The sequence below is a fragment of the Diadema antillarum genome, unplaced genomic scaffold (assembly GCF_040938485.1).
Source record: "Diadema antillarum isolate AM-2024a unplaced genomic scaffold, OU_Dant_1.0 seq00001765_RagTag, whole genome shotgun sequence".
NCBI lineage: Eukaryota > Metazoa > Echinodermata > Echinoidea > Diadematoida > Diadematidae > Diadema > Diadema antillarum.
Genome location: NW_027272446.1, coordinates 18,487 through 45,546, shown reverse-complemented (window position 1 = coordinate 45,546; position 27,060 = coordinate 18,487). Strand labels below are relative to the sequence as shown.

The 27,060-nt window shown below is 37.8% G+C and overlaps 1 protein-coding gene across 1 annotated transcript in view; it reads right to left on the bottom strand.

Annotated features, from left to right (window-relative positions):
- The window catches only part of LOC139712158 (glycerol-3-phosphate acyltransferase 4-like), a 41,324-nt gene that overhangs the window by 9,588 nt on the left and 4,676 nt on the right, over window positions 1-27,060 (bottom strand). Inside the window, exons 2-9 of the mRNA XM_071623995.1 lie at window positions 22,421-22,535; window positions 12,011-12,162; window positions 10,379-10,421; window positions 8,414-8,468; window positions 7,560-7,625; window positions 4,036-4,110; window positions 2,587-2,676; window positions 195-288 (exon numbers count right to left, since the gene is read on the bottom strand). Coding sequence (XP_071480096.1) covers window positions 195-288; window positions 2,587-2,676; window positions 4,036-4,110; window positions 7,560-7,625; window positions 8,414-8,468; window positions 10,379-10,421; window positions 12,011-12,162; window positions 22,421-22,535 — 690 coding nt within the window. The remainder of the gene's footprint in view (window positions 1-194; window positions 289-2,586; window positions 2,677-4,035; window positions 4,111-7,559; window positions 7,626-8,413; window positions 8,469-10,378; window positions 10,422-12,010; window positions 12,163-22,420; window positions 22,536-27,060) is intronic.

Sequence of the window (27,060 nt, the reverse complement as noted above, 5' to 3'; positions counted from 1 at the left end):
CAAGGTGCTGCATTAAACAAACAGTGTATGTTCTTTACTTGAGCAATGGAACAAGATTATGCACCCAGTGAAAGATGAGGTGCATTTTTCATCTTGGCTTCACCGCATTGAATAATGAGGCAAAGCCAAATCTAACATACACTGTATACCACTGCACTCGTAATAATTCACTATTTGTATTATGGTCAACTTACAAATGCATAGCTATTATCACTGGAGAGAATTAGGACGTCTATTGGTGAGGTGTGGTTGGCAACACATATTCCTCCACCGACAGCTCGGTTTTCCCTGTAGAGTGACAAGAAATAAGTGACGCATCATATCAGAGTGAATTTTATGACAATAACAAACCTTACAAACAAATGTGTCTTGTGCTGCATCTTTTTCACAGTGACAAGCCTTGTGGTAAGCAAATCATTATATCTGTTTTATGAATGACAAATACCACATCTCAAACAGATTACTTGGAAGCATATTTACAGAGTAACATGAAAAGTCAAATTTTGTTGATATAGGACTTCCTTCCTCCTTCCTGAAACATATATTTCCAGAGCAGAAACTTGTTACTGCTTGCTGTGGGAAAAAGTTACAATCAAATCACCACCATCTTATTGAATAAATATTCACGTCAATCATTTCCCTTGCAAAAATGTCAATAATTTTATTCTTTTTAAAGCTCTTTTCATTAGAAACCTTGTGGAGCAGTTTTCCCTGCAGCATGAGTTCTTTCAGCATTTATGAAAGAAATACAATCTAAGTATGGTACAGTACTCTCCGCATAATCCGGTAGGCTCGGGCAGAGCGTTTCTTACCCGATTAAGCGGAGTACCCGATTAACAGAAGAACACGCGTCTCATTCACAATGGACACACACAATGTGTACTGTACATGTGCATTGTACACTGCACCAAATACCTACACCTTATGCTTAACACACGTGCTTGCATTGCACATTATACATACCTTACACTTGCTCAGTCACGAGTAATAATTTACACTCTTTTTATGGACAAATATGTCTTCAGAAAACTTTGTCGTTTGACTATAGACTCCTCGCTAACACGCAGGGTTTCCCGAAATGAACACGTCTCTTTGCGTGCACTAGTAACGTAGAATGTCGGGTTACTTTTTGAGAATTGACTGGGGAAAAGCAAAATTATGGAGCTGGTGCATGGCCTGATTTTCGTTGCAGACTTTTCGTATTGTCAATGTTGTTGCGGAGCAAGGGATGAGCGCAAGTGTGTTCGACTCCTGTCTGTCTATGCAATTGTGAGTGCCAGCTACATGTGTAATGTTCGTTTACGAGTGGCAAGTCGGTACGTGTACATGTGTTTTCATGTTTAATCACTCCCCAAATGATCGGTTTTCTTTGTAAATTAAGCAGAGAATGCGATTAGCCGTGGAAAATTTGACATGCATGATTTCTTAAAGTGTTAAATGCGATAAAATATGGGTAGAAATTAGGTTAGAAGAATATTATTTACCCGTTTATGTGAAGAGGCAACCCAATTAGCAGGTAATTTTATTGTGCATTGGAACTGACTCTGACATTACTACCCAATTAAACGGAGTACCCGTTTACGCGATACCCGATTACGCAGAGAGTACTGTATAAGGATATCATGACGGTGACACAATGTACAGTGTATGCATGTTCCTACTATTCAGCATTCTATGTTATGACAGAGATACCACCTGGGGTTCCATCTTGTTACTTTGCTTACATTTGAATCAGAAGTTATAAACTTCAATACTGTGTATTTGTTTCTTCTGGTAACTTTACTCATTGTGTAATTTAAGCTAAGCTTGAAATCTGTTGTGTCTATCTTTATCACTTGAAATACAAGCCTTTGTATTTAATTCAAATTTCATGAGAAAAGACACTTGAAAGGCACTAACATGTATGCAACAATGGTAAATAAAACTTTTTCTAGACTACCTTCTCTTGCTCATGATATTTCTACAGTATTCATTATGTATTTCACTTATGTAATATTTCATAAATTGGGCCTTATCCAGACAATTCAATTTTGATCATGAAATTTTGAAGAAAGTTAAACTTGCCGTTGACAGCCGCACTGAGAGAATGAACAAGAATTATCATCTATTTCAAAGAGAAAATTTAGCAATATTTAACCATGGAGGCAATACACATATTTGTGTTACGTTAGTCAATATCTTCACTATTTATTAATTTTGTGAATAACAGTTAGAAGTTGCGAAAATAAGAACAGCGATTCAGTTCATTGTCATCTGATGTCATATATAATTTGACACTATTAAGCTCCATTCTGTGCCTGTTCACATATTGCTCCCTGCGTTTTTAGCCTGTCTTAAGCCGTTAATCCTCCAGTGCTAAATTTCTTTGGAAAACTAAGAGGTTTATACTTCAGCAAAAGGCTGCCTTAACTGGCAAACTAGAAAATCTGAATTGCTGGTGGGATCCTTACACTATGAATCAGGCACAGACAATGACTTCATGATGACTATATGCCAAATGTATGCTGACTGTATGCTTACTGTGTGCCAAAATTTGTTATATTTACAGATCAAGTTCTAAAGAATGTGACTAGGTCACAGACTTACCTGTTGTGATACGTGATAAGAGCTGAAAAACTTCTGCAGGCTATCCTGTAAATCGTCAGGGTGATGTATTTTGTTAGTGTTTTCTTGATCCTGTACACAAACAAAAACAAAAATCAAATTATTGTCCATTTGTTGGTCCCTTGCAGCTAAAAGGTTTGAAAGTTAGAAAACTGTGTAGATATGCAATCTACACGAATCATAATCACCAATGAGCCAATCACTCACATGTACATTTTCAGACAAAGTTTGATACATGTTTGGATGGGTTCGCTCATACTTTTACACTGATTGATGCAGATTCAGATCAACACTGATTTATCTTTTCCGACTCGTCCAACCATGAAAAAGTAGACCATTAAAGCAGGCATCACGCTGTCCCAAAATTGAGGAAAGATGGACACATGATAACTGAATTTTCAAATTCGGCTCGGATCATATAAACATTGGGTTAATCATGAAGGCATCTTGAGCCATTGTTTAATTGCCAGTGAAGTTTCCTAGGCTCAAGCAGCAATTTTGTGAGCAGTAGCAAAATCTTCATGCAACCATTGTGTTTCCTTCGTGTGTCCTTTGGGTAAACTTCTTGATAGATATTCACAACATTGTACACCTTCGTGTGTGGTGTGGTTGCCATCGTGTAACCTTCTGTCCTTGCTTTTGCTGTTAATTGGCTTTTGACAATGTTTGGGCCAACTTTGCATGATATTGAAAATTCCACGTTTGTATTGCCATCTTGTATCAATTTTGGGACAGTGTGATGCATGTTTCGCAGGTATGCCGGACTGCTTACTTCCAGCTTCGTAGCATCGCAGCTATTAGATCTCTGCTTACAAGGACGGCAGCAGAAAGCTTCATCTAATCACTCATGACAGCAAGACTGGATTTTTGTCACAGTACTCTAGCTGGCCTTCAATCTGCAACCTTAAACAGACTTCAAGCAGTACAGAATGGAGCAGCACGCTTGCTAACTGGACTGAGGAAGTATGATCACATCACCCCTGTCCTGGCTGAGCTGCATTGGCTTCCTATCAAGAACAGAATTGATTTCAAGATCTTACTGCTCACTTTTAAGGCCATTCATGGTCTGGCCCCAGGATACCTATCTTCCCTAATCGAGCAACGGCAGCCTCGCCCTGGCCTTCGTTCATCTAGCCTTACTCTCCAGATGCCCATTACACATCTCAAGGGATACAAAGACTGGGCAATTTCCTTCATCGCTCCTCACCTATGTAACTCCCTCCCATCTTTTCTCTGTGAAATTGACAAACTGGATCACTTCAAAGCCTCACTCAAAACTCACATTTTTCACCAGGCATTCAATTGCTAACTGTCTTGGAGGAGTCTGCACCTTTGAATGTTTCTATAACAGATATATTACTGGCGCTATACAAATGCTGTCGATCATCATCATCATCACCTTAAAAGAAAACTTCTCAAAGTTTAACTTACCTCCAATCTGGGAAATATCCTAGGAAGGCTCCAAAGATAAACAGGTAAGATACTGCTATAGACAACACTGCCAACCTATGGAAGGATATAAAGAGAGAGAGAGGAAAAAACTACTCATGAGAGAAGTAGATTTACAATTATCCCTTTGTCGTACCAAAAAGTATCTATTGCTTTTGAATGCCTCTCAGTTGACTGCACATACTATATCAAGTCATAACATACATGCATTCATCGGTACTTGAAAGCCAAATATGTTAACTTGACATTGACAGCTGGTTAAGTATTTACTGTAAGGGGCAGAATCACATGAAAAATTAAAATTCATTTTTTTCTTTTTAAAATACTGTAACAAGAAATACTCCTGCAAATAAACATAGGAAGGTTGTAATCAGAGCATATGAGGAATGTGAACATAAAATGTCTAGTGTATATGCCATACATTCAGTAGGTCTAATTTGTTGCGAATTGGGACTTCCTAACGATTTCACAAGTGGTAAAATTCACGATTGTGGAGTACAGTGCTGCATGCAGAAATGTACACATGCACATCATATTCATGTCAGGATCAGAGTCAATATTTGTGCATGTTTTAAATTTGCGTATAGCACCTGACTTGCGAAATTCATGAAAACAAGGAAAAGTAGAAATTACGCGGTGCGTAAAATATGTCCCCGCCGGAAGTAGCATTTAGTAGCAAAATGTACAATATCGGTAAAAAATCAAGGTCAAAGGTCAAAGAAGTCAAAGGTCAAAATTCTATGTAGAAGTTTTGAAGCCCTCACCTAGTGCCATCACAAAAAGCAAACGGAATCGAAATCGGGTTAGAAATGGCAAAGGAGTAGCATTTTGTAGCCAATGTACAACATAGGTCAAAAATCAAGGTCAAAGGTCAAAGAAGTCAACGGTCAAAATTCTGTGTAGAAGTTTTGAAGCCCTCACCTAGTGCCATCACAAAAAGCAAACGGAATCGAAATCGGGTTAGAAATGGCGAAGGAGTAGCATTTTGTAGCCAATGTACAATATAGGTCAAAAATCAAGGTCAAAGGTCAAAGAAGTCAAAGGTCAAAATTCTGCGTAGAAGTTTTGAAGCCCTCAGCTAGTGCCATCACATAAAGAAAACGGAATCGAAATCGGGTTAGAAATGGCAAAGGAGGAGCATTTTGTAGCCAATGTACAACATAGGTCAAAAATCAAGGTCAAAGGTCAAAGAAGTCAAGGGTCAAAATTCTGTGTAGAAGTTTTGAAGCCCTCACCTAGACTGTAGTGCCATCACATAAAGCAAATGGAAATGAGATTGGGTTAGAAATGGCAAAGGAGTGTTTACTTAGCATTTTGTAGCAAAATGTACAATGCAGGTCAAAAATCAAGGTCAAAGGTCAAAGAAGTCAAAGGTCAAAATTCTGTGTAGAAGTTTTGAAGCCCTCACCTAGTGCCTTCACATGAAGCAAACGGAATCGAAATCGGGTTAGAAATGGCGAAGGAGTAGCATTTTGTAGCCAATGTACAATAAAGGTCAAAAATCAAGGTCAAAGGTCAAAGAAGTCAAAGGTCAAAATTCTGTGTAGAAGTTTTGAAGCCCTCACCTAGTGCCATCACATAAAGCAAACGGAATCGAAATCGGGTTAGAAATGGCGAAGGAGTAGCATTTTGAAGCAAAATGTACAATATAGGTCAAAGGTCAAGGTCAAAGGTCACAACTGAAATTCTGTGTAGAAGTTTCAAAGCTCCCATGTAGTGCTATCATATAAAGCAAACAGAATCAAAATTGGCTCATAAATGACAGAGAAGTAGCAAATTGAACATTTTGATCACACACGGACGCAGACAGACAGACGGACGGACAGACACACGGACACACACACGTACGGAGCCCGTTTCATAGTCCCCTGCTCGAACTCGTTCGGCGGGGACAATAAAAACCGTGTGAAATATTTGGTGTATACAGTACTAGTGTAGTGTGAATTTCTATTTGGACATACCAGGACACAAAATAGACCTGCTCATATGCATTACATAACACTTTTCAAACAGGACCCCAATGTGCTAATGTAAACAGGGACTAGTAGCTCCAGGGCTGTTATCTTGCTTCTAGATTACTCCACATTTGCATCTAACTGTGACACCAATTACGGTGAACTTCAAGGACTACAGTGCGTCCACAGTTCAAAGTTCAAAATCTTAGTCCCAATCTTTTAGCATGGAATGAATAGTATACTAATGATGCACAGGATAGAGTGTGTTAGTGAAGGTGCGGCGCGCTCGAGAGTATTGACAATGGTGCGACATGCACGAGGCGCAGCCGAGTGCATGTTTGCAACCGTTGTCAATACTCGAGAGTGAGCCGCACCTTCACTAACGCCACGAAATAATCCTGTGCATCATTAGTTTTATAAAATGGGTCGAAAACTAACAGCATTATTCACGTACCTTTGTGGGTCAATACCAGTCAGCTACATGTAGCACTCGCTCAAAAGTCAAGATGTCCGAAGATGTTCGTCCCAAACATTTACGCACGTCGCACTCGGAAATCCCGCACACTCACCTAGTACTGTACGTACGTATAAGAGTATACGTACGCCACGTACTGTTATGCACAAGAAAGGCCGCCGGCTGTTGTGGCAGCCCGCGGCCCGAACTAGAAGTTGTTTACAGGATTGACAGCGCGTATAGTAGCGCGTGACGCACTTGTAACAACTGATTGAGTGCGCACTGCTAGTGTAAAACATTGTGACGTACGTCAGGACAGGGAGGTGGAAGAGAGACTCTTCTTAGTGCTTACCTGAAGAAAATAATGCACGCACACGTGACTCATTTCAGCGCTTCCAATTGGCTACATTCTTGAACCCATTTTATAATAATATTTATCTGCATAGTCAACAAGATACCACAAAATTTGGTATGATGCTGCTTCAGTTTCCATGACTAATGGGCAAGCTAGGATCACATATATCAATCTCATGATTCTCTACAGTGAAATTTAAAGACACTTGATTCTTTTAAATAATGGGAGCAGAGGATTTTAAACAGATTTCATTGTTTTGCTGTATATGGTACTTTATAGTGCACTGGGCAAATTTGAACTGAAGATTACATCAAAGTAAATTTAAACCTGACCGTATTTGCCTCATCTGATAACTTTGATAAGATACATGTATCTAGTTTGATGCAAATCTAACCAAGAACAGCCATGTAACTTAACGGTAAATTTGATTTCTTTCATCTCTACCACAATTGCCATATTTAGAATACTGCAGAAAAGAAAAAGTAAAAAAGGAATAAATATACTGGCTGCAGTCAATATAAATCACATTGCCCTTTTGTGTCCAACTGCTGACTACTCTGGACATCATTATTTGTCCTGTAGACAGACTTTGCCCCGTGGCTTATCCCTGACTGAGCACTGTTAACCCTTAGTGTGTTGTGAGTGCTGATTGGCAAAGAAAACCCCATAGTGTTGTACAAACTGTCAAAGTCCCTTGCATCGAAAGAATTAAAGAGAGAATGCTATACAATGAACCACTCACCTCAATGGAAGCAAGAAGCAATAGCGGAATAAACAACCAATGAACCACAGGACCGTTAGACGCAAACTGTACAGAGAGAACAGCATACAAAATAAAATCATATGTACGTCAGGAAAATTACTGGAGCCTATCAGTTCACTGTGAAAGCACACTCCTCTCACAGCAGGCCAAATTCATTACATAAAATGCAGTAAAAATCTAAATAAGCTTTATATAACAAGACCCCACAATTTGATTTCTGCAGTGGTACATGAATGGTATCATAATCTCCCTTGAAATCTACCCTAAGAATACAACATTATCACTGAATTCTCAGAAACAAGTGGTAGCACCATATTTCATGTGGCCACTTCACTGTAAAAGGTTATGTACAGTACATTAGTCTCAATCTGCATATTGTAAAACCTGGGCCCTGTTTTATGAAGAGTTATCACTAATTCTATAGTTGATTTCTATCATATGTTTATGGCAGCCTGTGTGGTAAGGAAATGTTTGCGTGCAATTCATTGCCATGAATGCCAAGATTTGCTAAATTGAAATGTATGTGAAAGTTCTTGTCTACACTATAGGCATTGAATGCCTGTGACAATTTGTGAAAAATTTCAAGCTGCAATAAAGGCTGTCAGCTCCAATTTGTGATAATTTTAAGCCATGTCAACATCTTACTCTACAGTAGTCACATCATGTTATCCTCCTCTTCTATTCATGGTGGACTGCAAGTTATCACTCCTTGTAAAATATTCTAACTAAAACTATTTTTATTTGAATACTACTTTTTTCAAGTTTAGTTAATCCTAAGGTACATGTAGATAATGACATTCTAATAACAGCCAAGGGTCATAGGTCAAACATACCTGAGGTACTGGTATCGCATGCTTGTTCTTGTTAATAAGTTCCATGATCCAAGCTCTGTTAAACAAAAGACAAATATGTATTGAGATACTTAATCAAATTCATACTAATTATAGAGATTAGCATTCTTATATAAACTGCAAACTATTTAGTGTCCAAAACATCCAAGAACAAAATATTTCAGCTCATGTCTATAACCTTTTTGACTGTTTCATTACGTACTATTTCCACATGAATTGTCAAGATTTCTTGATATCAAAGAGCCATGCACAGAATAATCCCTCTTCAATTTTTTCTTTTTTCTTTGATTACATCTTATTGTTATGCGCAGTTGAGTATGCTTCATAGAAACTGCGCAATATAAATCCACAGTTATTATTATTATTATTATTATTATTATTATTATTATTCAATATTATAGCTATCACCCGCTTCACTGAACCTTGGTATCAAAGCCATTCAGACATGCATAATACTTGGAGAAAATTTCTGAGGGACAAAGGACCAGTTTGTCTCTAACCAAGGACCACTAAAGAATCATCTTTATCCTTGCCTAGAGCCATGAGGCTGATAACAGGTGATTAGCTGAAACTCAAAGGTTACACAGTGACAGATAACATTGCAGTGTCAATATTTGTGTATTTTGATTTGTACATTGGTCTATCAAATCCTCAGCTAGACAGAGAGTAGATAAGGAGAAGTACTTGAAACCAAAGGCTGAATGAAGGAACCTTAAAATATTGACCTCTTTAACAAAATGAGTTCAACTTTAATACCCCTTTCAGTAACTCATGTATTTTTGGTCAGCTCCTAGCCCGAGTTAATTTGGCCAATGCAGTAAAAACTGCGTTCAGTAACTAAAGCAGAGCCGCGTTACTTCTATGATGACCCATTCACGAATTCGGTCACATGGAGGATAACTACATGTACCATGGTAACTAAATGTGCGCTCCGGTAGAGGACACAGCCAGGTTATTTTATGACTTACATGTAGCTCGGGCCTGGCCTGAGCCAGAAGAGTTACTGAAAGGGGTTTAAGTGTGGCATACCGCCAGTTGCCTATGTTATAATCAGACATATTCCATTTCTAGTTCTAATTGTGATCAAATCAACCACATAGGACAACGCACATTATCAATAGTTGTAGCCAAAACTACATATCTCCACAATACATAGAATTTATAATCTGCAGGAGTGAGTTACATATTGCTCCTGAACAGCTGTTAAAAATTACATACTCCTTCATTTTCTCCTTCATTTTCTCTCAGCTCTTGAGAATCTGTCTTTTTATAATATTGACAGACAGTAGTACTTCTATAATTTTCCATTAAACGAAAAATTATTCACAATTTCTGTCAAGAAGAAACAAAATTAAGCAAAAATGTATTGGGTTCGATACTTCCCAAACCATTTGCTAATTCCAAGGATATTATCAAGAGGTTCATATGATTTCTAGACAAATACAAATTACTCCCTTGCTAATGAATTAATTACTTTGAGATAATTATACTTTGCATGTTCCTCCATTCATGAGGTAATAAGATGTAATGTCAAGTGATCATATATCATGGGTGGCATGGGAGAAAAACACCTTATTACATCCTCATCATTCTAATGATGCTCATTATACCACTCATCCTTACATACAATGTACTGTACATGTGCTACAGCTCTATGAACTACATATGTGCCATATGACACAAATTTCCTATAAAGATAATACAAAGCATTTCTGATGGCTCTCTGTTTTTCAAAGCTCACATCATAAGTGTTTTGTTTTACTCAAGTAATGTGATGATCAAGTTGTTAACTCTCATAATTTTTTTTTGTTCTTTTCGCCCTCACTTAAATGTGAAATCTTTGTTGCATTCAAATGGTACCTGTTTTCTATATAGACAGCTTTCTTATTCAAAAAGAAAACTTATATAAAAGATTAAGTATATGTCAATAATTTATAAAACTCTCACCTTCTGCTGAAAACCTCTTGGTAACCTCATCCTCAACTATAGCCTGTGACAGAAAACAAAATGAAATGAAATGAAAGTGAAGCAAACATCACTTAGAAACACAAACACAGATACTTCCTTCCTGTCCTGTAATATGTTCTTTCTCTACCTCCATGGACTTCTCATATGAACTCAAGCCAACTGAATACTGTAGAACCGGATACAATCATGGTATGAAACTTTCATGAATTTAAGCCGGCGGCCTTTATCATGGCATGAAACTTTCATGAATCACCACTGGCATTCAATAGCTTGTGTGGACAAAACCTAACATGTACAATATAATTTCACAAATCTTGGTATGTCACAAAATTTGCAAAATTTTCATGCATTATGAAAATTTCTGGTATTACAGCACAGATTTCTTTCACTTTGCATAGGCAACTTTTTTTTTCTATTAAGAATACAGGAAAGAAGTTTTTTACATGGAATAAAGGCAGGAAAATGGTAATACACCACAAAGAGGAAACCCCATTTCCATGTTTTATCATTTCATGACATTCATTCAAAGAGTACACATCATACACCATGGATCTGTTGGTATGGTGCTTTGCTGTGAGTAAGAATGTGTATTAAAATGAGATACATGTAGAATGTGATTTGTAACTCATTTAAGAAGCAGACAACAGTGTTTCTACCCTTTAACCCATTCAGGACAGACTGATTTTGCTACAACATGAATTTTCCATAGACACCTGCTCAAGTGTACTCGGGACTCATCCTCAACGGGTTAACAATCAAATCTTTCTAGGCTGCTGAGAAGTCATACACAATTACGTTGTAGCACCAACTCCAATATCCTATGTGACCTTACTGGTCGGATGTAGACAGATGACCACTCCTCATAAACTGGGTCAGTGCAATGTGAGTGAAAATATATGGATGGGAACAGCTTCTAGTGCTGTAGGACCCTTTTCACAGCTGAAAAATAAGTTGAGAGTACCACACTATGGGTGCCTTCTATTTCTAATGATAATAATAATAATTGACAGTGCTTATATAGTGCATAACACAAAGTGAAAATGTCCCTATGCGCTGAAAACATGCAATTCCAATTACAGTGATGGTACCGAGCCTCATGTTTATACATAAACTATATGAACTTACTAATCTAATAACTGAAATATTGTAGCTAATATGTTCAATTTAATGGCACAAATGAGAAAAAAAAGGAGAAAAGCCTAATAAATCATGAAGTTGGATAAACAGAGTGTGAGTTTAAAATAATTGGCACAGGAGCTACAATCATGTACAGCTGTGATACACTGAAACATGCATATATTTGACTGTGAAATAAATCTAATCCTAAAAAAAAGAGTGCTCTATCTGAAGTTTACTCAAAGTAAGCATGCACAATGTCCAGATGATTTCTATAACAACCCCAAGTCGCCCCATCGTTTTGAAAGTGTTTGCCATGGTTACAACTGATACCAGAACAGGCATTTTACCATTAAAGACACAATTACAAGTAGTTGGCAGGTCCAATTCATACCACGTGATTACAATAGAGAAATATCAGTACAACTACAGTACATTAGAATCCATCAGGAAGCTTGTCTATCGCATGAAATTACTTTCTTTCCATTTGCTTACCTCAACACCTTTCCTGCAGAAGTAGCAGACATCGGCCAGCTCAAACTCCCTGCGGAAAGTATCAAAGGATCGGTTGTAGCGCAGCCCCTTAGCCTCAGCCTTAATGCCGTCTGCAAGGTGTTTGGGGGAGTCTTTGTGGATCAGAGTGGAACCTGAAGGGTGAAGAATGGAGGCAAAGACATCTCAAAGAGGGAAACACAGATGGACAGATTCCAATCTACACTGTACACGCTATGCCCACAATTACCATTGTACAATTGTACACCACATATTTCACAAATACCATAACAGCATTTTGGGATTTGGGACTTGGAAGACAACTTTGTGAGTGGATGAATTCATGATCGAGAAATATGGTGAAGGAAAGAGAGGTAATTATTATCCCTAGAGACAAAATTCACCATATTTGCAATTTATGGGATACGATATATCTAAAATCATTGATATCAGTGGACAGTATAAGTTCAAGGAGATTAAAATAATATGAAATACAAAAAGATTGTATGTGCACCTCAACGCATTAATTACACTGTACCTCCCACTACTTAAATCCTTGTAGGGTAGTCTCCTGTCTTGCCTTTTGATCTTCACTTTAAATCTTTAATACTGTTTTGAAAGTGACACTCGCACTATTCAATCGTCTGCATACATTCTGAAATCCATTATACTTTGCATTTGCACAATTTTGTAAAGACTTAAGAACCAAGTTTAATCTCACAAAGGCTCTGATAACCCATTCCACACGGGAACCTGGTGGCATTTGTATGTAAATCTATGGGGATTTTAGAATTTAGTATGGAAAGGGTTAAAATCCTATGATTAGTTGAACACCCAGAAGATGTGATTGCCAAGCTAGAATGTTGATAGCATTTCTTTTTGAGATGCATTACGCACACATCCCTCTGTCAAATCCATCAGACCTTCCTTTTCCTACATCAATTCCTATAATTAGAAAGGACAATCAATATTCCAGTGTGTTCTGAGGAGTCATCCAAAGCTGTGAGGACCTGTTAATTAGTCCCATGTGATGCTCCAACCTGAACTCAAAGGTCAAAAGTTGCACTGATAACCATCCATGTACAGACATAAGCCACTGCACAGTCATCCACATAAGGCATGATGTTTGCCATACATTGTACTAACTAGTGCATGTCACCAACATTGCTGGGAATTTTTTGATTTTATGTAATGCCAGTGAATTGTGACAGATACTGCTAGCCCTGTCTCGATTTCACAACTACTATGCTGAATGAATTTGCTTAATCTGTGTAATGATTATGAGCAATCTTTATCTTGGTAGTCCGTATACGCCATATATTTAGCAAGTCTAAATTTTCATGAATCGAGATTTCCCGACGATTTCGCCAGTGGTTAAATTTGCAATCGTGGAGTTTCTGTACTCAATGGAGAAATGTACACGTGTGCGTCACGTTCATGTCAGGATCAGAGTCATTATTTTGCGTGTCTTTAATTTCAGGAACAGCACCTGCCTTGCGAAATTCGCGAAAATAAAAACCTGAAATAGCGAAAACCGCGAAATAGTCGGCGTATACAGTGTGCCTCACTGTACACGTACCATGGTGTTGCTTACATTATTGGAATTTTCAGAAACAAAAATCTTACAACATAGGTATTATATTTGTGGGTTTTTCCCCTGTTTTTTTTTTTTTTTTTCAAAAAAGAAAGTACCGGTATATAAAGTCTACATGAGTCTTATCTGGCCAAGTATCTTTGCAGTGATACACATTCATTGTATGCAAATTAGCATTCATTTGTACATTCTTTTGTTTCAGTCAAAAATTATTGATGCAGACTGTACATTTATGATCTGGACTGCACTGAAGAAAACAAGGCATGGAAAGAAACACAGCATACATTTAATTCAACAAATAAATGTTTGATTTTGTGCCTGCCATGAGCTGTGGAATAGGGGGGATGGGGGTAGGGAGGGAGGAGGGAAGGCTAAAGCCACTATGCTTGGAGCTCTTTAAAAAATATTTACAACAAAAATCACAAGGCAGCATATACACCTGTATCTTTCAGAGGGTTCAGCCCCAGATTCTTCCCACTGCAAATGCCCTTCCACACACAAAAACAAACAAACAAACAAACAAACAAACATACAAGCAGTCAGCTGCCTCTGCTTTCAAGGTACTATGTGGAGCATGAATAATCTTTGTCTGACAATGTGATGTTTATGAGATGTGCAAAAACAAGAATTCAATCCAAAGAGATGTTGCAAAAGGGAACTGTTGATCACAATGTGCAGTCACGCTCCAATTATACAAGATGAGCACTGTCTAGACAAAGCTACGTACATGTAGACTGATAATACTGTACAACTTGTAAACTACAGTAGATGGGACAGGGAGATAAAAAATGTATGTACTTTTTATGCAATATTTTGCAGAGATTTTAGTTTCATGAATATTGCAAAACCTATTCACAAAGTCAACAAGCATAAAATTATTGCCAACCATAATATTACATATTGCAGCCCATGTGTAAAAAAAAAAAAAAAAAAAAAAAATGGATCATGCAGCTGTACTATTTCTCATTTCTTCTCTATGGTTCTTGATCACAAATTAACCACCTCTTAACTTGTCTTACATGTCCCACGGCATAAAATATATTGCTATAGCATGTGCAGTATTGTGAAAGGCTCTACTGCAGTGGGCTACTGTCAGCTGAAGGCAGATAAAAGCAAGGTCTGCTCTCTGTCAATAAAGTAAAGCACAGTGACCTGGATTATTACCTGGTGTACAGTATATGGTTGGATGCTACAGACATGGCTTGGCACATGGCCCAGCTTTGTGTTATAAATAGCAAACTGATCTTTTAAAGGTATGCCACAACATTGTCCATATCTCTGTATGACCTCAAATCTCTATATGACCTCCTCTTCTGGCCAATCACGCCCGTTCATCATGGAACCCTCTCTCCAAGGTTTCACACATTTCAAAGGCAATATCCACTACCTGCTATAATAAGCAATGTGTTACTGTATACGCCAAATATTTCGTGAGGTTTTTATTCTTGCGAATTTCGCAAAGCAGGTGCTATTCGCGAAATTAAAGACACACGAAAACATTGACACTGATCCCGATATGAATGTGACTTACCGTATGTATACATTTCTCCATTCAGTTCAGTACCTCACGATCGCGAATTCAACCACTCGCGATATCATGGGGAAGTCCCGATTTGCGAAAATTAGGACTCGCTTTAATAAAATATGGCGTATACAGCATAGTTTTGCATGCTCTATGACTACACAAGATCACCACAGAGTCATTTTATACATTGTCAGGTTGTGTTGAATGTGAATGTCACATCACCCTACACTGCACTTGGTGAAACAATCAAACATCGTGCATACATTATCGAGATTGAAACTTTCATAACAATGTAACATCCACCATCACCCAGCTACAATGTATAATGGTATGTAACATTAAACAAATTACAACTACAGCATGTAGGAGTCTTTATCTGTCCAGCAAAAGATGGTGAGTAACTTCTCCATTCATGTAGCTGTTACATAAAGAAAATTCAAATATTTTCACTTTTCTCGCATAGTAAATGAGCTCTTGACTTGCCTCTTTTTAAAGGCAGGGGGAATAATATTACCAATAACATATGTCAGGAACAAGTCAAGGTAGAATTCTACATATGTACTATTGTGTACTTTTTTCAAAATATGAAATTTTGTGGAATTCTCTTTAAATTTTCCTTATTATTGCATGCATGTGACATCATACACTGCAGTAGTTATCTCGTCTACCAGTGACTGCTCAGAAACTTTAAAAATTCATAAATGTTGAACAGATTCTCTGATTTTCCTCAAACTTTCACTGATGTGTTCAACTGATATTGCTGCATTCACTCAATTCACATGTCTATGAAGGTGGACTTGCCCTTTAATGATTTCATCTTGTATGATACCACGGTACTCTTGTCTATGATGTCTTTGTGGAGGAAAATCTTAATTCATGCAAATTAGGGAGAAAATAATGTCTGAAAGCTTATGAATTGACAATGGCGCTGTCCTAGCTGCGCCAGTCGAGGGAAGCTGTCCTCTCTTTTTTGTCATTTGTCAGTGTATACGTCAGTCTTGTGTGTCTTTTACGTTGGAATCCGAGGAAACATAATCCAAGGACGCTGTTGGTTCGTATTGCAGTTTTAATATTGAGTTCATTTTGTGACTATGGAGGTGAAAATGTTGACGTTTCTGTTCGAGCTTGCTGTGGTTCTGTATGTCCATGCATTGATATTCTCGTGCGCCACGCTTCGGCCGTTCACCTTGCAAAAGACCCGCTTGATACCGGTACCTCCGTGTGATATTCCAAAGCCAAAGTCAAGTGCGGTTCTCACACAATACACCGCATCTGAACTGCACGCATTACGTAATCAAACAAACGTTGCACTACTCGTACCTGGAGATGTGAAAGCCAGAATCAAGCATCTTGGCATACAAAAACATCGCGGTCGCCGAGGGGGTCGCCATATTCGGCAACCTATATCTGTCACTGCTTCTCACCAACGTCACGAATGCAAAGTGTTTTCTCCCCCGAGGAAATCTGCTCTTCTTCCAATAAGAACAGAGAAAAGTTCCGTCGTGCTTCCCTCATTTCATCTGTGTAATGCACGTTCTTTGAATAATAAACTAGATGAATTATCCGTTTTGATTCGCGATTTTGATGTTGACATAAGCGTCGTTACGGAGACATGGTTTACTAAAGACCAACCTGAGTCAAGTTATGCAGTGAATGGTTACCGAGTTTTCACTAAATCACGTCAAGAACGTAAAGGTGGAGGAGTAGCGGTATACGCTAAACCGGATCTCAACCCTACTGTCCCTGAATTTCTCCCAGATCCAAATCATCATGAGGTGCTCTGGATTCATCTTAGACCGAACCGCTTGCCCCGCGCTGTCAGTTCTCTATTTGTTGCAGCTGTATATTCCCCGCCCGCAAATCAACATGAAGAAGAACTGATTGATTACCTTACTACATCCATTGATTTGATTAAGACCAGACATACGTACGCTGGAATAGTTTTACTGGGCGATTTAAACCATCTAAACACTGTACCGATCTGCGAGGGCAGCGAAATGTTTCAAGTGGTGAATAAACCAACAAGACAAGGAGCCATTTTGGATAAGATTATCACCAATGTCCGAATGTTTTATAATGAACCTCAGATATCTTCACCAATCGGTTCCTCGGACCACCGGACAGTGCTATGGCTTCCCAAAGAACCCGCTCATATCGCGCATAACTCTCGATTTCGGAAGCGCATGGTTAGGCCAATGAGAGACTCGGATATTCGGCGCTTTGGTCAGTGGATCGTACAACATGATTGGCCAGAAATTTCGGAGACACAAAATGTCCAGTCCATGTGTGACGCGTTCTATAGTACTCTAAGTGAAAGGATTGATTATTTTTTCCCCACCAAAACAATAAAACTACACTCTTCTGATAGACCATGGATAACTCCATATATCAAAGCTCTGATTCATCAAAGGCAAGCAGCTTTCATTCGCGGCGAAAGTGTTAGGTGGAAAGCTCTCCGAAATAAAGTGCAACGTGAAATAAAAGCTCAAAAGGAAAAATTTTATGTTGAGCGAGTAAGAAAACTGAAGAAAGAGAACCCATCCCGTTGGTACCAGAATTTAAAGATCATGACTGGAAATAGAAAAGCTTCAGTTTTCAGTGTCGAAGCTGAGGGAGTTGAATCCACTGATATTGAGGGTGTTGCCGCTGCAATAAACGATTTCTTTGTAAATGTGAATATAGACATCCCTGAAATCAACACCAAAGCATTGCCATCGTTCTTGCCTTCCCCCACCCCGCCCATCACCGTTCAACCATGGGAAGTGTGTAAACAGCTTTTGAAATTAAAAGTAGGGAAAGCAAGCGGGCCAGACGGAATTTCTGCTCGTATAATCAGAGAGTTTGCAGTTGAATTTGCCGAGCCGTTGTGTAAAATTCTCAACGCGTCTTACCATGCTGATGTTGTCCCTGTGCAGTGGAAAAATGCCGTTATAGCCCCCATCCCCAAAGTACCAGGATCCCGTAGCATTGAGAATTTACGACCCATCTCACTAACTGACCATTTCGCGAAGGTGTCCGAGTTCTTCATATCAAAGGCCCTCCTCGCTGATATCAACGGAAATTTAGACATGAAACAATACGGCAGTCGTCCCTGTCTTTCAACAGTCCACTACATGGTAGATCTTATCAATTACCTCGTCAAAAACGCTGAAGTGCCCCGCAATGTTTCAACGGTAGTTTGCACGGACTTTTCAAAAGGTTTTGATCGGGTTAATCATACTATTGCTGTTTAAAAACTTGTCTCCCTTGGCGCCCGTCCGTCTATCATCCCGTGGATATGCGACTTTTTGACAAATCGCATGAGCTGTGTACGTTACCAAGGGACGCTCTCATCTTGGCAACGTGTGAAAGCAGGTGTGCCACAAGGAACGCTATTGGGACCGTTGATTTTTTTATCACTTGTTGATGACGCCCTCCGCGACCAACCTGTTATGCGATGGAAATATGTAGATGATATGTCAGTTGCCGACAGCCACAAGGCTCCGACCGAAATTAGTAGGGATTTGCTGGATTCTCTACAAATCCTCGAAAATTGGTGTGATGACAATTATGTCAAATTGAATCCAAAGAAATGTTCCGTACTCCAAATTTCTTTCTCAAAAGTACATGTTCCCGAACCAAATGTTTCTTTGTGTGGCCAAAAACTCAGTAATGTGAAACACATAAAAATTCTTGGTGTTGTTGTCCAGGATGACTTAAAATGGGATTCTCAAGTAGCCTCTATGGTTTCCAGAGCCAATCAACGTTTGTTTATGTTGCGAACTCTCAAGACTTTTAATGTTGCCAGGAAAGATTTGTTAACTGTTTATGCAATTTTTGTTCGACCTTTGCTTGAATATGCCTGCCCTGTCTGGCACAGTGCTTTAACTCAGTCTCAACGAAATAAAATAGAGAAAGTACAAAAACGTTCACTCCGAATAATTCTGTCGTACAATTATCTCTCTTATTCCCAAGCATTAGAACTCGCAGAACTTCAGTCACTTGAGGAAAGACGTCAGTATTTGTGTCTAGAGTTTGCCCGGAAGGTTTTCAAATCAAATTTGTCAAATCAATGGTTTTTGCCTGCAAATCTATCGAGGAGTCTAAGAAACAATCGACTGTGTTTTGAACCAAAGTGTAAAACTGACCGCTATCGAAACAGTTGTGTCCCATACCTCACGAGATTGTTGAATATGCACGGTGTATAATTGAATGATTTGTTGTTTATGATGTAATTATCATGTTGTTTGTTCGTCGTTGTCGTCGTCGCAGCATACTCTTGTCAGAGCGTACCTTCCCTCACGACAGCATGATACAAACGTCTGTTTTGAGCCATTCGAGTTGCTTTCTCCATAGAACCAAATGTCTCCCTCACCGTTCTGTCCCATCTATATCTGGGTCTCCCTCTACTACGCTTTCCAGGGAATTGGGCCATAAGGACTCTCTTTTTCATCCCACTGTGTTTTATAATATGCCCAAAATATCCCAGCTTCTGTTTCTTTACATACTTCAGTAGCCAGTCACTAGGTATACATTGAGTACCTTTCTGATGTCTTCATTTGTTTAGTTCTTATCAATTATGATATATCTTATTGCCAGTATATGTTCACGTTAATGCTCATTTTATGAATTTATGCCTTTACTGTTTGATGTTTTATGTGAATTAGATGGTGGTATTATGTTGAGATATAATGTGTTTCCTAGTTATGGGATTGGATTGTATATGGAGTTGTATTGTGGAGGAGATGGTAGAGATTATGAAATAGGTGTTTACATGGGGGAAATAGGTGAAATATAGTTATTGTGAGATGAGGTGTTGATGGTCTATGTAGATTTACAGATTGGGTACGCTGTAAACATTACATCATAACAAAAACACAGGTGATCAGAGTTTGGTATTCACACTCTCTCTTTCAATACCTCACTTGCACTCCCTCCCCCTCTTTCTTTCTTTTTTTTTTGGCATTTTCACTTGCTTTTTCTGCTATGTTTTTTTTTTTTTTTTTTTTTTTTTTTTTTTTAAATACACACCATTAAGCCCACACAACATACTGGTACATTATTAGTCCTGCTGATTTCCCATTTTTGTTACCCACCAGTGATCACCCTCTATAATGCAAGATAGAGATCGCATTTTGCCATTAAATGCACAGGTAAATTTTATGAGTAGTATACTCGCCCTCATGAATTTACATCATACGGTGCTCGTGCAATAAGAAATAATTTATTAGTTTGTGTATTTGTATTGTAAAGTATTTTTTGTTTTGTGTTTTCTGTAATAACTGATATGAGTAATTGGATTTGGGGAATTGATGTTAAGTTCAGTTAAAAATGAATGCAAACACAGTTATTTGAGTATTAAAGTGTTAATGGTTGATGAGGTTGGTTTTTTTTAACAGATGATATGTATAATATATTTATTGAATTTTTACATTGCATTGAATCAATCATAGGGAAATGTGGTGTCTTTGTTATTGTTAAAATGTTTATATAATGTCTGTTGTTTGATGTAATTTATACGTTTTTTATGTGATGCATTATAATTTAGCCTTCGGGCTACTATTTTGCATGTTTGCTCCAATAAACCATTATCAATCAGAAATGGGGGGGGGGGGGGGGGGGATACCTTCACTCCCATACAGGTACTGTATATTATGTGTGTACTGTAATGTGACAGGGCTGTACACACAATGTATAGTATGTGGTGAGTGGGGTTTCAACATATATTATATTAGGACACATGATGATGAAGGCTTAATCACTCATTTTACTGGGTCTACATAAAATAAATACACTAATGCAGAAAATGTCTGCTGCACATTCCCGATTACTCCAGCACTCAGGATAAATTTAAAGTAATTGCAAGAATCTCAAATGTGCAGCGTGTATTCACTTGAGACAGGAAATTATTAACTAGAAGTTGCTGGCTGTTGCTTTCCTTGTAATACTGGGTGCACACAGATAATGGCCTACCACCATTTCTTGAGGCATGTCATAGAATGGAATCCTATTTACATACTATGAATCAGAAAGATGGCACGCAGGCTGTGCATGCCTTGTCTAGACATGACTGAAAAGAAAAAGGACCTTGATTAGCTAATTACAAAATAGCAAAATATATCTTAATTGCTAAAAACAGAACAAATCACAATATTGCTTATCAAATTCCGTTCATGCTTAACCTGAGGCCTGAGCCTGTGGAAACATCACATTATACCTACTTCTATGCTTCATTTGCCAATAGCATTTGTCCTGTATTAAACTGTGTAAAAATGGTTTATGAAATCATACTATTTTTATTGTATTACTAATTTACAGTGACTTTTGTCAAAGTTTCAGAGTATTGAATAGAATCTCATTGAAATATCTTGGCTAGTTGATGGGTTCAGTACATGGGAACAAAAGTGCTATGCTACCCCTATTTTTACATTGTATGGTCAGTCATCATGAATACACACATGGAAATTGTTCGTTTTGGTATTTGCTTGTTGTTATATTTTTGTTTTGTCTTACACAAACATTCAAGTTCCTAGGCTACTGTTCAAAGGGTGCAAAGACTGAATTTGACATATTCACTGCATTAGGGATCTATCCTAATTATGACAAATACACTATCCATACATACTGTATTTAAAATCTATAACAATATAGAGACTTCTGCACAGACTGTCACATTAACTGAAATTTTCCATCCTCTTTTAAACATGAAGGAGTGAAATTCAACCTATTCCTACATTGCTGCTATCACATCGGATTGTACCTAGACTCTGACATGAAGATGTTAGCCTTCACGTTGTCACAGAACTGCCATGTGGCTAGAGGCAAAGCATCTACAGCAAATTCTGACTTTACAATTGAAGCAAGTTGCTAATAATACTCTCCCCAGTAATCTGCCCCCCCCCCCCCAACAAACAAACATACACTAGCAAGTAGCAATTATCATTTAAAGTTGGGAAATAAGGAAAACATACTGGTTTTTGGATCTTGACTGTACTACACTGTACTTTTGTTTATCTCCCACACCATGGCGCCATTTTTTTTTTTTTTTTGGGGGGGGGGGTGTGGTTTTTTTTGTTCTTTTAAAAAAAACTAATTCACTGTAAGAGGAGGAATGTTCGTGTCCATATTAATTTCACGATTTTTGCGAGCCGCAACATTCGCAAAAAAATAGAATGCACATGTTCTTACTTACACAATATACATTGGACGCCAGTGGCAATTTGCGAAAATTTCATGCCGTGAGAAAGGTCGTCAGCTCCAATTCATGAAATTTTCATGCCGCGAATAAATCATGTTTTACAGTATGACCGCTTACCATTTTTACTCATGAGTCGTGTTTGGACCACTTCTTCCTCATCCTCTGATTCAACCTCCACTTTGGGGGCATCATTGCTTGTTTCCAGGGCAACCATCACCCGCTGCTTCCCAAACTGTGAAGAGAACACGAGACGCATGCATAATGAGCACAGAAAGGTCATTCATGTACAGCTGTACCTCCTTCATAATGATCATGTAGCATATCTCTGATATTTTAACTCATTTCGTTCTTATGTTTTTTAATTTGTCAAATCACCCATCACTTTCAGGTACATGTACTGTGTTTCTCCCAGTTATAACAACAATGAACTCTATCCTGTATGTTATGGATACATTATAAAAGATGTATCAAGGTACGTGTACGTATGTAGCATAGTAGAAGGGTAGTGAAAATGCATGTATTTTAATAACAAATTCTTGATGAGATTAACCAGAGATATTGTACCGGTATTTACAATGCAAATGGAACCAAACAGTGTCAAGATTTCTCAACTTAGCCTCACACATTGTCCTATTGAGTACAGTATAAGAAACCGCATTTTACATTTGGTTTGAAACGACTCATCTAGAAGTTCATACAGCTGTACACTTAAAGCTATAAACTCACTTTGATCACCACAATATTGCCTTTTGTGACCACAAAAATAACAAAATTAAAATTGAAAGACAATGTCTACAAAATGTAGGTTCCATACAATTGTAGGCATCCATAATTCGACTGCAAGTGTCCAATAGGTGATTGCATCAAAGTGAACAGTTTATGTACACTTGTAGTCATGCTCTTATACATGTACAGCCTGTACAGTAATGTACATTGTATACAATAGTATACAATGTACATATACATGTAAATGTAGTCTTCCAACAATACTGTACCTGCCGCATACAACATTCAAATTTTTGCTACTCTAAATGGACAACCTTTTTGGGGCAATGCATTCAGCCATAAATGCATTTGGCATTACTGGGACTACACTATCTAAAGGGCATTCTCTGTATGTGCATAATGACATTTGTGAATTATTGACACATCCCTCACAGCTGATATACGTACCATAGTGTAAACTTTATTTCTCACATTTAGTGCACCACAATGGGCATACACTGTACTTGTACATGTACAATGTATGTACGTACACACCTGAACAAGTACATGCGGTACCTAATGGTATGACCTACAATATTTGTAAATAATACAGTTCAAACAAAATGCCAATCAATTAAAATAATTTTGAATTACATTTGTCTTTAAAACTGTTAAATCATGGACATGTGTGCAAATGGTTTTTACATTGTGATGCTCACTGAATATTGAATTAGTATGTGCTAACGAAAGCTAGAGGATTTCCGTGCTTGCTTCTTCAATATGAAAAATATTAAACATTCCATGCACAAACATCTGAATGCATTTGATTTTATTCTTTTATTCGTCAAACTAGAAAAATATGCTGCTCACACTTAACGATTTGATATATATTTCTAAAGTGCTTCATTTCATATTTCAAGTTAAATTTCAATGAGAACAAGGATACACAATAATATATCCCTTGTGATATGTTTATTTCATACACAGAATGAGAATTATATAACAATTATTAAAACTCATGCCCACACATCCATGTAAAGGAATGAACAAAAAGGATATAAAAATATTAAACAGGAAAAACAGGAAAACACAGAAGCCCTCAAAATAATAGGACCGTAAAACAAGAAAGTTTTACTAGCATTTCAATTTTGCAAATTTTGCAAGAGCCAAGATTCACAAAATCAAAATGCTCACGAAATAGATTGTCTTCACTATTAGATGCCTTGAATGCCAGTGGCAATTTCTGAAAATGTCATGCCTCGAATAAGGCTGCAGGCTCCAATTTGCAAAAATTTCATGCCGCAAAAATTTCTTGCTTTACGGTATCTTTCACCGCCTCATGCACACCTGTATGCAAACAATTGCCAACCTACAACACAGATCCTAAGAGCTACATATTAAGCAAAAAAGAAAAAAAGAGGGTGGGGGGGGGGGGGGAAGGGTTCCTTAAGAAGCCCATTGGTGAAAGAGTTCCTTATGATAGCAGTCAGTCTCATAACCCCACCTTGTCTAATTCTAAAACATCTCAATATCCAAAATTCCTTTCAGTGATTTTTCTATTGCTGATAACTTTCTATCTCTCTAACTGTACATAGTCACTCGAAAAGTTATTACACCATGATACTATTTCACTTCAACGTTCAAAGAGCAGTGAAATAAATGAAAAAGCATTAAAGTCATAAAACTACAGAAAAGCATAATGCCTGCCAGTTGTACTTCTCAAATAATGCTACCATTGTACATTGTACTTCAGAAAAATACTATTTACATCTTGTGAGGTCTACAGCACCATGATTTAGCTGACCCAGTTGTGGTGAGTGCAAAGCTACAAAAGTGTAAGCTACAACGTAGTCTTGACTTTGTATAATTACACATTCCTTCCGACAATAGCAACATAAAAGGAGAGAATCAGTGTTGACAGACAGTATGCTTAGGATGACAAACACAATGAAACAGTCCTATTTACTGGCAACAGACTTGAGCAACTCTGAGTAATACCCTGTGGTTGCTCACTCTGCTAGGTTTGTGGGTAGATTGTTCCCTGTCACCAAGCTCTGAAAGACACCTTGATAAACCACATCAATGATCCAACTCGCAAGCTGTAACGGGACTGTCTCTTTATCTGTCATTTCCTTGCAATTTCAGCTTTATGAAGACATAAAACTTCCTCTCAGCTGCCTGCATGTACAGGAGTCGTCTTTGTAATGTCAACCACATGTTTTTTGAAGTGTCCTGCAGGGATCTATGTGTCTGCACAAACAGGATATCTCTGTGTAATTCTATCAATTACAACTTGTATTTTAACTTTTTTTTTTGAGAAGCACTTTGTAAGACTTTTCCAGTCAACACTATCAGGAATAATTGTCAAAACTGTTAGATATCATTGAAATGAAACATTTGAGAATTTGAGAAAAAATGTATATGTAGAAGAATGAAACTTCTTTTGCATCAATGTTAGAGAGAGAAAGTAAAAGGTATGTACAGTATTTATACATGTGTACCAGGATGAAGATTCACTCATACAATACAACATTGTGTACATATGTCGAAACAAAATGCATAATATACACTGTACAGTACATGTACCAGTTGTCTAATAAAAAAGTACTATGCTCATTGGATGTAACTTGATGTATTTAAAATAATAATGGGACACAATCATCACTCCTATACTAAAATTACTTTTAAAACTATATTCTCAGAGTCTACAAATAAAATGTAGTAAGTTATTTCATTATACATTGTACTATACCACAGAGCTACAACATGACTACACTACAATTGTACATGTAATAATGACCAGTCCATGCCCTACATTGGTTGTACATGTTGTATACGATGTACTATTACTTGTCCAATATTCCCTGGTATTCCATTCATTGCCATCCACTACAACATAAATATTAGTATTCAGGTTCCGCGTCTCCTATACTGAAAGACACTGATACAATACACTGGTGCCACTTTCCTTCTTTCTTTCTCTTTCTCTCTCAGTCACTGTGGGATAGTCGCTGGAGTTACACTACAGATTACATCATACTTATTGCAGTCATACAGAGTAAAACAATGAAGATTACATACAATGGTTAAACAACTTCCACCAGGGCATAGACAAAACAAAAAGCCTCTAAAACCATAACCACTAATACCAGACATTCATACACAACCAAAAGCCAGATGATGTGTGTACAGAGTACATAAATGTACACTGTATGAAACATCTGCAGGGCTCCACACTATTTTTTTCCCTCTGGTCACTAAAATATTTTAATCTGAAATGGCAAGAAAAAGAAATGAATTGGCCTGATATAAACAGAAACATAATGATCCATTTTGTATCCCATATGTATACAAGTGCCTGATTGGGCTACCAAAATATATGTAGCCCTTTCAGAAATTTGGTGGCCGGACAAGTGGCCGCGGCCACTGGGAAAAGCCCTGCATCTGTACAATTATAAATAAGTAACAGTTAGCTTCTAAGAGACAAATAACTCATTCCAAGGCTTCATCAACAATGTAAGGATTTGAAGAGAATAGTACCTCTGGTATGCTTTTTTTCATGAAATTTTGTTACCCGATGAAATACTACCTTCTGCAAATGATTTGCACACATTGTACGGTACATGGCACATTTAAGAGTTTGCATGTGCAACATGAGTGTAGTTGTACACATGTACTATACAATGTATGTCCCAAAAATATTACAATGGGACCCTCTGTAAGGATAACTTTAAGAACAGTGAAACAATCCAAATACAATTTCACATTATGAAACTATAACAAAATTACCTACAAACCCCAATTTGCTTAAAGTGGTCAAAGAGAAATGAGGGTTTTTGTAGAGCATGTCAGGAGTCCCTTCCCTCTAAGTTCTGTCCATTGTGCTGCAGTTCCAAAAGCATCCAAGTGCTATTAAAACTTGGAAGAATCAGACCCATGACATGCTCCACAACGATTGACATACATTGTATCTCTGTGACCACCTAACATGGGGTTTTCTGCAAAATATAGCTAAGATGTTATATTCGGGTCTAGGGCAATTACCCCCTGGG